The 14,547-nt window shown below is 43.2% G+C and overlaps 1 protein-coding gene across 1 annotated transcript; it reads left to right on the top strand.

Moving 5' to 3' along the window:
* The first annotated feature begins 12,606 nt into the window (after positions 1 to 12,606).
* LOC148120149 (granzyme C-like) lies at positions 12,607 to 13,993 on the top strand. The gene is made up of 3 exons (XM_087895867.1): positions 12,607 to 12,701; positions 13,159 to 13,249; positions 13,835 to 13,993. The coding sequence occupies exons 1-3, from the start codon at positions 12,607 to 12,609 to the stop codon at positions 13,991 to 13,993; spliced, it is 345 nt and encodes a 114-aa protein (XP_087751993.1).
* Positions 13,994 to 14,547: the final 554 nt, after the last annotated feature.

The following is a 14,547-nucleotide window of genomic DNA, read 5'->3' as shown; positions in this document are numbered from 1 at the left end:
CAGAAGCCTGGTTTCATATCACAGGGACCAACTCTGTGCTAGGCAGGCCAATGGCACACTTCTGCTTTCTGCTCATTCCACAACCATGTGCACACCTTGCCCAAAGTTCAGGTGAGGCCATTGACCAGCTCCTTTTTACTTGTCGCTCTGTGCAGTGCCTGCCCTTCCGACAGGCCCAAAGCTGAGCTTGGATAGCTCTTGTCTTGGGGCTCAGGGTGAACTTTTTTCCTCCTCTGTGTCATATGAAATAAAAGAGAGGGGAAATACCATTGTTTCTGGAGACGGGGGAGACAGAGCTGAGGCCAGTGTAGATGGACCTTCCTGGGCAGAGTATTATTGTCCCACAGCTTCACCATTAAGGTGATAGCAATTTCAGTATCCCCACTTTCTCATGTATCCTCCTCTGAAACAGGCCCAAGTTCCTCAAGCCTCTAAGCTCCACCCCCTTCTCTTTTATGCCTGCTCTGATGAGACTATCAACTTCTATGTTTAGTAGTTCATGCTAAACTTTCATGTCCCTACCTCTTATCCCCCTACCTAGGACACCCAAATCCACATGTGGTTCCTTTCATTAGGGCCTCAGACTAGATGTGACAGCCTATATCATGACCTGGCAGGGATGGGGCTCACAAATATCCAGGCTAGAAGTGTCATCACAGAGGTTCTATGGAGACCAGGGTTCTCAGTGTATGTTCCCAAACCCTACACCCCACCTCCCCCATGCTCAGATCTAGGGAAGCTCTTCCCAATCACTTCATATCCACTGCTCCAACTTAGCATCCATAGCAGCAGGGTCTCTCAGCAGCAGCATCTCCTCTGAGCTTGTTCATCTCAATCATTGCTGGCTTCTAGGCTATGGTGCCCTGCTTGTCATTTGGTCACTGTCAGTCTTTGACATCCCCAAGGCAAAAGAACTAAATTCTCTACTTTTCCATCAGCCAACACTGAAGTGTACAAGGTTTGCAAATGGCCTTAAGCAATTAGCGTCTATGGGAAACTATTCAGAAAATTAGTATTTCTCCCCAGGAGTTGGCACTAGGTAGAGAATAACACAAGTAAGATGGCCTTGTTGCGTTTATTTTATAGGTAACAGGATACAGAGTCCTTATGTAGGCTTAAATCCTAAGAACTGCACATTCAGATACAGAATTAAATGTGAGTAGGAGGCTAGGAAATAAAGAAAAATGAAAACATACGGTGTGGAGAAAAACCTGTGATATTTCAACATTCGTGGTTACTGCAGTATCCATAATTCCTAAGACTACCTGGGACTCTCATTTATAGGAAGTTCTAGGAATGAGACTGTTGATGAATGTGTGTTTTTTTTGTCATATAAAAGTTTTCCTACATTGGACTCACATTGCTAAACAAAAAATCCAAGCTGCCAGGTACAATTTTTCATGCCTTAATCAAGCACGTGAGAGGCAGAGGCAGGCAGATCTATGACTCCAAGGCCAGACAAGGCTGTAGAGAGAGACTCTCAAAATAAACTAATAAAACTTATTAAATTAACTTAAATAAACACAAAACTCCAAGCAGCCTTGGCTCAGGGTTCTGTCCTGTCAGACGCTTAACAGATAGTATGACTGGTAGCCACAGCTTAATGGCTCCCTATCCCAAATAGATAGAGCGTCACATTCTCCTGGGAGATAGAGTAAAATCTTGCTCTGAATCAGGCAGCTTTCAAAGACAAAGTTTTATATAGGAAGAGATGTAGGTGGCACACAGTTTCTGATTGGGAACTGGAAAGCAAACCCTGCCCTGGAGACAGACTAAGGACCCAGCTCCTTTAGAGACAACAAAAACAAAGAAGAGTGCAGAATCAAAGAAACGTGTGTTTGAAAGCATATGGTCATATATGTATTCAGTTTAGAAGTCATATTTATTTGAAGAGATGGGTTTTAGGCTTCAAATAACTCTGAAAACCATTATTGTGTATCCATTAGAGAGGGGATATAACAATTCCCTAAATAGGTAGTAACTGACCTGACAAACAGTATGAACCATGTTGGGGTGAGGCTGAACTTAGCCTGGGATTCCCTGAAGAACTGACCTCAATATCATCTAATCTCCAGTCATTAACTTGGTGGCATCCCACAAACAGATGAGCCCATGCTCTGACTCCCCATGGAGAGAAACTTTGGGCCCCTCACACAGATGCATGGTGAAGGAGTTCAAAGCCCCCTTGCTTTACTCCCTTGAGCACATATTGGAGTAGATTCAGAGGCAGTAAATGCCTTAAACACAGACTGCTTCAGATTTCTCTGCTCTATGGAAGTAGCTCTCAGCCCTGACCGTTGGTATAGAGCTCCCTCTGCTCCCCTAACATGTGTACTGATGTTCTGCACCTGGGAGAGGTAATGCTTCAACTCCCCAAGACCCAAGTTCTCTGCTCCTCCAGGCCATTGCAATTCAGCAAGCCAGATAGAAAACTGTAAGACATCCTTGAAGGACACAAAGCAGACACAAGAACACAGGTCTTCTGGTTCGTGCTGGGAAATGATGTGGGATTCCTGTCTATATGATGTGGTTACCATTAATGAATAAAGAAAACTGGCTTGGCCTGATAGGGTAGAACAGAGCTAGACAGGGAAAACTAAACTGAATGCTGGGAGGAAGAAGACAGAGTCAGGGAGAAGCCATGGAGCCCCCTCTCCCTCCCTCGCTGGAGACAAATGAGGGAAGGAAGTTTATCTGGTAAGCCACTACCATGTGGCTATGCACAGATTAATGCATATGGGTTAAATTAATAGGTAAGTACAAGCCAAAAAGAAGCTAGAGCTAATGGGCCAAGTAGTGATATAATTTATACAGTTTCCATGTGATTATTTTGGTTCCATGTAGCTGGAAAAATAAGTGGTCCCTCTTGCCCCAGGGGAATACTTGCTGGTATACCTTTGTTGTCCTGTCAGACATCAGACATCTTCCAGCACCATTTTCTGTGGATTTAGAGAATATAGAGTTTCTGTTCTGTATTTGTGACCCATGCCACCTTCTGTGATGTTTTTAAGTGAGGATGACCCTAGGCTCATGTATTTGACCACCTGGCTCTGAGTTTATGATGTTATTTGGGGATGTTAGGAAATATGGCATTTGTGGAGCAAGTCCATTGCTGGGGCAGGCTTTGACTCACACCATTACCAATTCTCTCTTTCTCTCTCTCTCTCTCTCTCTCTCTCTCTCTCTCTCTCTCTCTCCCTCTCCCTCTCTCTGCTACACTTTTCTGTGTGTGTTTTTGTGTGTGTGTATAACTTAGTGTATCACTTTTCAATATGAAGTTTGTAGATGACAACACGTCCAGTTCTGTATAAAATGAATGTATGTGTGCTCTTGCTATTGTTAACCATGCCTGACTTCAGCGTGATGCTGCCAGTGTTTTATGTTCTAACTGTAGACAGTCAAACTGGCACTATCATACCTTCATATATTCCTGGTGACTTATTCAATGAAACATAGAGCTTATCCATGATATTTTAATCTACATTACAAATAATGGGTGTTTAATGGTATGTATAAAACAAGCAAGCATTCTTTTTTGATCATTAAGACACACACACCTCAGCCTTGCCTCACACTCCACCACCAGCCACCATTCTTACACCAGCTGTCACTTTCAGCTGCATCTGCAGTTGAGACGTGGAGATATTCAAGCCTTGCTTTCTATTTTCTTTTCAATATTCATGATAAAAACATAGTTCCTTATTTATTATTATTTTTATTTTCAGCATAACTTCTATACCATGATAGAATATAATACTCCCCCAAAAGAGTGAGTTAAAAGATGAAAGACACTTATTTTTTGTCAGGCAAATACAAGACTCTGTTCAACCTTAGGGGATTTGCAAGTGTTCACAAAGGTGATAACAGAAAAGGCACTATATGCAAACCGTGCTACTTAACACAGCAACTGTCAAGGATGGTGAGTCAAGGACAAAGCAGTGGAACTGAGAAGAATGTCTTCTCAATAACAAAAGCACTTATGTTTCAATCCAGGGTGCTGATGGTGTGGCTCAGTGGTTAAGAACACTAGCTGAACAAGAAGGAGAATCTGAATTCAGATTCCAGAACCCACATAAAAGTTGGTGAGTAGGGCTGATGGGCCTGTATCCTCAGTGCGGAGACAGGAAGACTGCAGATGCTTGCTGCTACCAGCCTCAACAAAACAGTCTGTTCAGGTTCAGGGAGGGACCCCATGTCAAAGCAGTGAGACAGAAAACAGTAGAGGACCCTGACATCTTCCTCTGCTCTTATACAGGCACAGGGACACATACACTGACATACATGTTTAAACACAAGCACCACAGATTTAAAAAGATAGTCACATCTGTTCTAGTTATGTTCTGTTTCTGTGATAAAAACACTGTCCCAAAGTGCTTGGCCAGGAAAGGGTTGATTTGGCTTGCATGTCCCACCTGCACTCCATCACTGATGGAAGTCAGGGCAGGTAGGAGCTCAAGCAGGAAGCAGAGACAGGAACCTCGGAGGAAGGCTGCCTGCTGGAGTGCTTCCAGGCTCATGTTCATCTGCTTTCTTAACCAACCCAGGACCTCCTGCCCATGAATAGCCCTACCCAGAGTGGGTTGTCCCAGCTCCATCCATTAGCAACCAAGAAAGTACCCCCTCAAACACGCCCATAGTCTATCTAATGGACACAATCTTGAACTGGGGGCTTCTCTTCCCAGGTGTTTCTAGTTTGTGTCGAGTTGACAAATAGTACCCAGCACAGTCAGTTAGCTCAGCTCTGTGGTAAACAGCTAGACATGTGGTTATGTGGTTAAATTTAAAAGAACAAAACAAAACCAACCCTGATGACCATTTGTCTACAGTGAGTCCACTAAGAAGTGTACAAATAGCGTCTCAGATCTGACAGACTCTAAGGAGTAAGGAATATTTATTACTATACTCATTTGGTCTAACCAGATTATAACCAAGTGAATTTAGGAAATTGAAAAAAATTATCCAAAGAAATTTGAAGTACAGAATCACTCATTTTAAATCTCATTCTTTAGAGATTGATGGCAGTGCTGATGCTAAATAAAACCCAACCTGCCATTTTGATTACCATTAGTGATGATGGAACCAACATCACTGAAGAAATGGCATGTTTATTGTCATTGTAAAATGCTATGTAAATATATTCTAATGGGCATGTGGAAATTATAGAAGTGTTTTTCTTTATTATTATTATTTATTTTTTCCATTCAAAAATTTACACTTCCTCCCTTCCTTCTATTCTCCTCCCTCTCCCCCACTCAGCCTCCTCCATTCCCTCCCTCTTTAAGAGGGAACCCTGCCCTCTGGGAAGTCCAAGCCCCCTCATCCAGGCCAAGGAAGCTTTGCATTCAAATAGACTAGGGTCCCAAAAAGGCAGTACATGCAGTAGAAACAAGTCCCAGTGCTTTTATCAATGGCTTCTCAATCAGCCCCCCCATTTCAGCTACATTCAGAGAGTCCGATTTGATCGCATGCTCATTCAGACCCGGTCTAGCTGGATTTGGTGAGCTCCCATTAGAACAGGCATACTGTCTCAATGGGTGGACCAACCCCTCACGGTCCAGACTTCCTTGCTCATCTTCTCCCTCCTTCTGCTCTTCAACTGGACCTTGGCGGACCTTGCTCTGATGAGGGACTTTGTTTCTATCTCCATCCGTCGCTGGACAAAGACTCTATGGTGATATTTCAAAATAATCATGAATGTGATAGTGGGGAAAGGCCAGTTTAGGCAACCCTCTACTCAGCTGCCCAAGGACCTAGCTGGGGACATCCCCGTGGACACCTGGGATCCCCTCTAGAGCCAAGTCTCTTGCCTACCCTAAAATGGCTCCCTTAAAGTAGATATCTTCTTCCCTGCTCCTATCTATACCTGCCCTTCCTCCATCTCTACCCTCCCACTCCCCCAAGCACTCTCCACTGTTTTTCTTTTCAGTTCTCTCTCCCCCTCTCCCTTCCCTCATCCCCACCCCTCCCCCTATGCTCCCAACTTTTGTCCGGAAATCTTGTTTGCTTCCAATTTCCAAGAGGATCTATATATGTTTTTCGTTGGGTTCACCTTGTTATTTGGCTTCTCTAGGCTTAATGTCCTTTGTTTATGGCTAGAGTCCACTAATGAGTGAATACATACCATATTCATCTTTTTGGGTCTGGGTTATCTCACTCAGGATAGTGTTTTCTATTTCCATCCATTTGCATGCAAAATTCAAAATGTCATTATTTTTTACCTCTGAGTAGTACTCTAATGTGTATATATTCCACACTTTCTTTATTCATTCTTCCACTGAGGGGCATCTAGGTTGTTTCCAGGTTGTGGTTATTACAAATAATGTTGCTATGAACATAGTTGAACAAATGCTTTGGTAGTATGATAGGGCATCTCTTGGGTATATTCCCAAGAGTGGTATTGCTGGATCCTGAGGTAGATTGATTCCCAATTTCCTGAGAAACTGCCACACTGATTTCCAAAGTGGCTGCACAAGTTTGCATTCCCACCAGCAATGAATGAGTGTTTCCGTTGCTCCACATCCTCTCCAGCATAGGTTATCATTGGTGTTTTTGATTTTAGCTATTCTGACAGGTATAAGATGGTATCTCAAAGTTGTTTTGATTTGCATTTCCCTGATTGCTAAGGAAGTTGAACTTGACCTTAAGTGTCTTTTGGCCATTCGAGATTCATCTGCTGAGATTCTCTTTTCAGTTCAGTACCCCATTTTTTAATTGGGCTAATTAGAATTTTCATGTCCAGTTTCTTGTGTTCTTTACATATTTTGGAGATCAGACCTTTGTCTGATGTGATGTTGGTGAAGATCTTCTCCCATTCAGTAGGATGCCTTTTTGTCTTAATGACAGTGTCCTTTGCTTTACAGAAGCTTCTCAGTTTCAGGTGGTCCCATTTATTCACTGTTGCTCTTGTTGTCTGTGCTACTGGGGTTATATGTAGAAAGTGGTCTCCTGTGCTCAAGTGTTGCAGTCTACTTCCCACTTTCTCTTCTATCAGGTTCAGTGTGGCCAGATTTATATTGAGGTCTTTAATCCATTTGGATTTGAGTTTTGTGCATGGTGATAGATATGGATATATTTTCATTCTTCTACAGGTTGACATCCAGTTATGCCAGCACCATTTGTTGAAGATGCTTTCTTTCTTTCTTTCTTTCTTTCTTTCTTTCTTTCTTTCTTTCTTTCTTTCTTTCTTCCATTGTATACTTTTAGCTCCCTTGTCAAAATTCAGGTGTTCATAGGTTTGTGAGTTAATATCCAGGTCTTTGATTCGATTCCATTGGTCAACGTTTCTGATTTTAACTAGTACAGCTGGTACTGATGCCCAGAGATGGTAGTTCAAAGAGACAGACCCAACCCGGCAGTGGTGGAGAAAGCCTTTAATCCCAGTGCTTTCAAGCAGAAGCAGCTGGATGTCTGAGATCAAGCATAGCATGGTCTACAGAGCAAATTCCATAACTGCCATGGCTACACAGACAAACCCTGTCTCAAAAATAAATGAATGAATGAACAAATAAATATAAAATAAAAATGTAAATCAAAATAAAAATAGAGGAACATGTAAAATTTAGAGAAGACAGTGAAATTACTATACCACCTCATGTATAGTGAGGAGCTGAGGGCAGGCCTGCTTTTTGTCCCACCCTGCTCCCGCACGGCTAGCTTAGCCCGGAAATAACAACACACAAATTGTATTCATTTAAACACTGCCTGGCTCATTATCTTTAGAGAGTTAGTTACTGGCTAACTCTCACATCTTGATTAACCCATTTCTAATAATCTGTGTAGCACCACGAGGTGGTGGCTTACCCGGAAAGATTCAGAATGTCTGACCTGGTGGCTGGTTCCATGGCGTCTGCCTCATTGCTCTCTTCCCAGCATTCTGTTCTGTTTACTCCGCCTATCTAATTTTCTGTCCTATCAGAGGGCCAAGGCAGTCTCTTTATTAACCAATGAAAATAACACATAACAGAAGGTCCATCTACATCACTCATGCTTAATATGTGTCTTTGAGAGGACACCAAGAAAAGTTAGGAGTGGAGAAGAATGTCTCAGTGGGAATAGTGGGGTATGAGAGAGGATGATCATCTTGGGCTAAAATGCCCAAAATACATTGAGTACATATATGATATTGTTAAAGAAGAAAAAGCAAGCTCTAAAAGGACATTTAATGCAAAATCATTAAAAAATTGGGTGACTTTATATAGATTATCGTCAGTATTGAATTTCATAAGGGACAAGGGATTAAATCATTTCCAGTGCTAGGAATTCCTGAAATGTGTTCATGCTAACCATGGTGAAATCATTTACATTTCAGAGGTAAGATGGCCAAGCTAAGGACATTACCAAAACATTGTCAAGTTATGTTCGGTGTTGTAAACAATATTTATGCCAGAACTTGGGAATGAAAACCTAATCACAGATTGACCTTTTAGTGGATTTGACTGCTCTTTTCATCTTTAATGGGAAAAACAAACCTTAAACACTTTGGTTCACACTGTAAGTGCTACAGGTATAGATGGAACTATTGTAAGTTCAACTTAACTCCAATAACTGCATGCATTTCAACCTAGCTCAATATGTTTGTGTGAAAAGTGACATAGCCTTGCTATTATATTTGACAGAGAATTTGAAAACAGATATGAAGATTTCCAGAAATAATGTCACTATTTTGGTATAATCACAAGTCCATTTTTCATTAGCATATATGTTTTCTGCCACTGTTATCTGCTGATTTTCAATTGGAAATGCTAGAATTGCAATCCTTCATTCAACCTAAAAATATTCTGATTACGTTCGTTCTCGACATTTATGGGCCTTTCATAGGACCTTCTCAGAGATGAGACCTCACCCTTCACAGTCACACTGGATTCATGCCATCAGCTTTTCATAGCACCTACACTTGTGAGTCACAGGTCTCAGGGACTGAGCATGCAGACCTGGGGAGATGGTTCAGACATCTTAATGGTAGAGACTGCTCTTGCAGAGGCCTTAAGTTCAGTTCTGAGCACCATGTTGAATGTCTCATAACACTTGTAACCTCAGTTCCTCTGGCCTCCAGGGGCATGTGTACTCACATGCACATGGACAAACACAGACACATACATAACCATAATCAAAAGTTAAAAATCCTTCATATAATTATCCTTTATATGTGACAAAGAGACTACACCTGTAAAATCTCAGCAATATGATGTTCAAATAAGACCTGAACAATGACAACACCAGTTGAACTTCCAAAGTGGTTGAGGAAAAAGCAAGGGACCCATTCCAAAATAAAGAGCAACAGGCAATTATAAAGTACAGACAGAGGGAGAAATAATCTTCCCCAAAGATGAGCCCCCCTATTGGTTATCCAATCCCAAGTGGTCAGACCTAAAAGAAATATGAATTCAGACAATAATAAACTGACTCTTTAAGCTGGATTTATATTTTCATCACTGTGTATGTTGAGAGAAAGAAAGAGAGAGAATTGTTATTAAAGAATAAGAGGCTTTGAATCTGAAGGCCATGGAGAAACCTGGAAGGAGTTAGAGGGATAATGGCTAATGCTATGGTTACATTTTAATTTTTCTATTAGTTCAAAGTGTTAAGCACACTAACAGTAAAATCAGAACCAAAATATCTCACCCCATCTCAGAAATTCACTTAGATCAGAGCTACATCTGTCAAGTCAGTTGTGTCCAACAAGTCCATTTGTTCCTCAAAAGCTATGTCCAATAACTTACACTGTTTTTGTTTGTTTGTTCTTTCTTTTATTCTTTTTTTTTCTTTTCTGCAACAGTGCTTCTCTGTGTATACTTTGCTGCCCTGAAACTCACTCTGCCGACCAGGCTGGTCTTTATCTCACTGAGCTATGTCTACATCTACCCCCTGAGTGCTGGGATACAAGGGGTGTGCCACCACTCTCCTTACTTTTAGGATGATAGCACACTAAAACAAATCCTATTACTTAGATATGTTCAATAACTTTTTAAGACATCACTAAATTGAAGCCCGATCCGTGCTTTAAAAAGATTACGTCTAAATTGGCAGCATATCATTAACATCTTTATATTCCGTAAAGATTTTGTTGCCTACCTGTGTGTGCAGATAATGTATCGTTTATATATGGTTCCTTTTCAGGGAGGAATTATCAATTTTTATTATAGCTTGTATTGTAATGTGTATCCCAAAACAGTTATCCCTTACTGTGGCACAGAAATGATAAAAGTTCCAACCCATGTACCAGATGATTAATTTAGATCTAATTAATATCCAAACTGCAGTTAACAACGAGGACAAGAACGCATCTATGGACATCAAGTATGAGGGGAGGAAATTCAAAAATCTCTTAAAATCATAAAGCTGTGTTGGTAAAGCAGGACTGCTCATGTGTGACACCAGAGCTTATGGAGTTTTATCCTAGAGAGACTATGAGAGCACTTCTCCGGACTTCTACACTAAGGTCTCCTACTTTCCACCGTGGATAAAAAGAAGCATGAAGCCCATCAAACAAGTGGTAAAATCAGCTCTACCTGACTAGCTTGCCTGGACATAGACAAGATCCACATGGAGTGGGGATCATAATCAATTCATCTCCATAGTGAGTAGAACTGAGGTTTTTTATTGTTTGATCCACTTTCTTGAGCACCTAGATTGTCCAGGTAGCTGTCTCCTGTCAGTCCTGGGCTTTGCTTCCTTCCTTTTTCTTCTTTTCTCCTCCACCTAATGAAACTTCAGGGCAGATAATTCCTACGTGTGTATCACCCATGCAGGGCGAGGATCACAAAGTGGCTAGTTTGTTTTCAGTTTTGACATGGGATGTCACTATATAGCTCAGACTGGCAAGGTATTTGTTCTGTAGTCCAGCCTGACCTTAAACTCACTGAGATCTACCTGCCTCTGCTTCCCCAGGGCTGGGATTAAAGATTTGTGTCATGACATCCAACCATACACATATTTTACTACCCAGAAGTCCAAGATCAGCTTCCTTACAACACAAGCAGGAGTCTACAGCACCACTGAGATGTCCTACACTCAGTCATTTCTTTTCACCCTTAGCCCTCCAGAAATGAAACTGTCCGGGACTAGGAAATCCCTAATTTCTCTAGGCTACCTTCATCAAGTCTCCAGCATTTTCCAGGTAATCTAAGAAGGCATTGCGCTGAATGGAAATTGTACTCTGGAAATTTAGAAGGCCTTGGGATTCATTTTCCTGTTTCCGGGAACTCTTCCCCCCCCCTTCTAGCAGGGCAAGGTACATGCGCCACATGAACTGTGTACAGTCTAGAAGGTTGAGACATCCCTCTGATGGCCCCTGACACACCTAGATCACATTCCCTGCCCAACGCAGAGCTCAGTCAACTCCTGTACCCCTTGCTGACTTTCCATCTGACTCCCTCTATTTTCCAGTAGTTCTGTTCCAGCCCCACTTCCCCAATCCTGATTTAAGCCAGGCTTTCACTCATCTACCTACAAGTTCCAAACTTGCAGTCTCCTTTACTTCTTAGTCCAGCTGGACTTGGGCTGCCAGTCACCTGATGCTCATCCCTCCCAACTAGACCAGTCTGACTGAGCCGTGTTCCAATCCAAGTCTTCTATGGAGAGGCTCTACAATGACCTCCCAGTACTCAATAACCCTGGCTCAGCTTGGAAACTCTGCTTTCCTCTGCTGGCCACATGGGGTCAGCAGTTTTTGAACCAGAGGGATCCAAGGGAAACTAGGTTAGAAGAATGTTTCTTCATTTTCAACCAATTTTTGGAGATCCCTGGTTTTCAATCAGGTACACAGTAGATTCTTATTTCACCTTCTTCTCTCATTTGAATAGATAGGTCAATGTGGCAAAAATGCATCTATATTTGGATTCACAAAAATGTAATACTTTAAAAATTATTAAATTCTATATATTCTAATAGTTCCACATGCATGATCTTCTTTGGTTCTGGAAAGCAGTGTGTGGAAGGGGGAGAAAAGTCAGAAACCCTAAGAGGCTGTAGGTTTCAATGTACCTCATTAGAGCCCTAAGCTGTTGAGGTGGACAGGAAAAAGGCAGGCAGAGTGGCTGTTCCTGTCTTTGGCAGCACACAACTCCAATGGCCCCAGGGCCCTGAATCCCATGAGTTCTGAACTACTAGCCCTGCAGCTAACTAGAAGTCATCCATTCATGCAGCCAAAAGCATTTATTGAGAACCCACGATGTGTTGGGCACCAGAATAGGAGAGTTTTAAATGATCCACCTTATCGGGCATGGGGTTAAATTTGAAAACATGACACCAATCAAGACAACAGAGGGTCGGAGAGATGCAGTAAGAAAGAACAGACGAAGGCAATTCACCCAGGATTCCCTTAGTGTAGCCTCATGAATTTAGAGCTTGTCCCTCCATGCATTTGTAAAGCAGGGCCTGGAGGATGAGTGCTGGCCACCCCTTTTCAGAACAGGGTCCTGATGCATAGGATTCTGCAAAGATTATTCTTTGTGTAAGGAACTCAGTCTACAACATCTTGGGGAGCTGCAGATCCCATTACCTCACCCTCCTGACCTCATCTACTGCTCCCAGACACCCCATATTCTGCCTTTTCTTTCAGAGGAGATCACCAGGGGCCATGAGGTCAAGCCCCACTCCCACCCCTACATGGCATTTATTGCATCTCTTGGAAACAAAGGTTGCTGTGGAGGCTTCCTGGTAAAAGACAACTTCGTGCTGACAGCTGCTCACTGCAGGGGAAGGTGAGGAGAAGTAGCTGGTCCATGCTTTCTGAGACCCCCAACAGGAGGTTCCATCCTCTACTTGTGGCTGCTCCTCTGAGAGCTCTCTAGAGGGCAGGGCTGTGACAATGGAAGTCTGACTACAGGGAAACTTTGAGGTCAAAGGGTGAGAGGTCAGAGGCTGCAGCACAGTTGAGTTGAAAGCAACTACACTGGTCAGACTACAGCAGTGGCTGTGGTTGAAAGTACACATTCAGAGTCAATGTAAACTTTGGAATATTGCTTAGAATCAAAAGTGAGCCCTCAGGAGTCTAGTGTTCATGAGAAGACAAAGAGCAGTAGGTCACACCCTGAGACCCTTCAGTCTCTTCAAGTCTCCTCAGCTAGAGCTCCACGTTGCCCACCCAGCCTCTTACAGCTCCTGGACCGTGTCCCCTCTCAGCACACATCTCTCATCTCCACTCTGCTCTCTGCACAGCTCAATGAAAGTCACTCTAGGAGCCCACGACATCAAGATCAAAGAAGAGACCCAGCAGATCTTCCCTGTGACAAAATGTGCTTCCTTTAGGGTGAGTTGGATTGTCTTCCTCACTGGGATCTATGGGATGAGAAAAGTAATCTGGTAGCTAGAGACCAAGCATTAGGGACTCCTTTGCCCACTGTGATTTTTCTTTCTGGACACAGCAGTAACCAGTAACTAGTTCGAACCTCAGAGCTGACAAGGAACCACTGTGAAGGCAGCCGGTACAGCAGGATTTGCACAGTTCTCTTGACACCCGAAAGCTGAACTCCCTGTCTGTGTCATTACCACAAGCTGAGGTCTCCTCAGAGCAGGCACCCACTTTTGTCAATGACCTTGTTCTCCACGCTCACACGAGGCTCAACCACCTGTCCATAATTCTAAACAACAGTTTGGAGCTGAGGGTCCCACAAACCTTCATAGAGAGTGGATCAGACTTGGAGAGAGGACAGAGGCAGGGCTCAGGAGGGAGGAGAAGCAGTAAGTAACGCTGGCCACAATCAGAGTGGGAAGCCAGGATCCCCTGGCCTGCCCTCGGATCTCCCTCACACAGAGCACACCAGTTATGCTTCATGGCGGAATGGGGACTGTTGTGAAATCAGCATAGTCCCCTGTGGCCCCTCTCTATTTCCAGGGGGATGCTGGAGGGCCTCTCCTGCGTGAAAAAGCAGCTGCAGGCATCGTCTCCTTTGGACATATTCATAATTCAACTCTCAGAATCTTCACCAGAGTGTCACATTTCTTCTCCTGGATAAAGGAAGTGACATACACAGCTAACTGCAGAGCAAAGTAGGCCCCTCCCTGACTCACCATCTTCCTTACAGCTGAGTCCAGGATTGTCCTAGGACAGAGGCCAGAAACTCAATACGTTTCTCTTTGCAGAATCAGAAGCCTGGTTTCATACCACAGTGACCAACTCTGTGCTAGGCAGGCCAATGCCACACTTCTGCTCTCTGCTCCACTACAATAAAATACATACACCTTGCCCAAAGCTCAGACTAGGCCACTGTGCAGCTCCTTTTTTCTTTTTACATAGCTTTTGCTATGCAGTGCCTGCCCTTGTGACAGGCCTAAAGCCGAGCTCTGGTGTCTCTTGTCTTTGGGCTCAAGGGGAATCTCTTTCTTCTTCTGTTTCATACGAAAGAAAGGAGAGGGAAAGCACCATGGGTCCCGAAGATGGGGAGACAGAGCTGAGGTCTCTGTGGATGGACCTTCCTGCGCAGAGTATTGCTGTTCCACAGCATCACGATTAAGGTGACAACAATTTCAGTATCCCTTCTTTCTCATCTAGAACAGCTTCATTATCCTGCTCTGAAAACAAGGCCAAGTTCCTCCAGCCTCTTAGCC

This window comes from Myodes glareolus, chromosome 12 (genome assembly GCF_982192425.1).
Source record: "Myodes glareolus chromosome 12, mMyoGla1.1, whole genome shotgun sequence".
NCBI classification, from domain to species: Eukaryota; Metazoa; Chordata; class Mammalia; order Rodentia; family Cricetidae; genus Myodes; species Myodes glareolus.
This window is presented reverse-complemented; position numbering and strand designations above follow the sequence as displayed.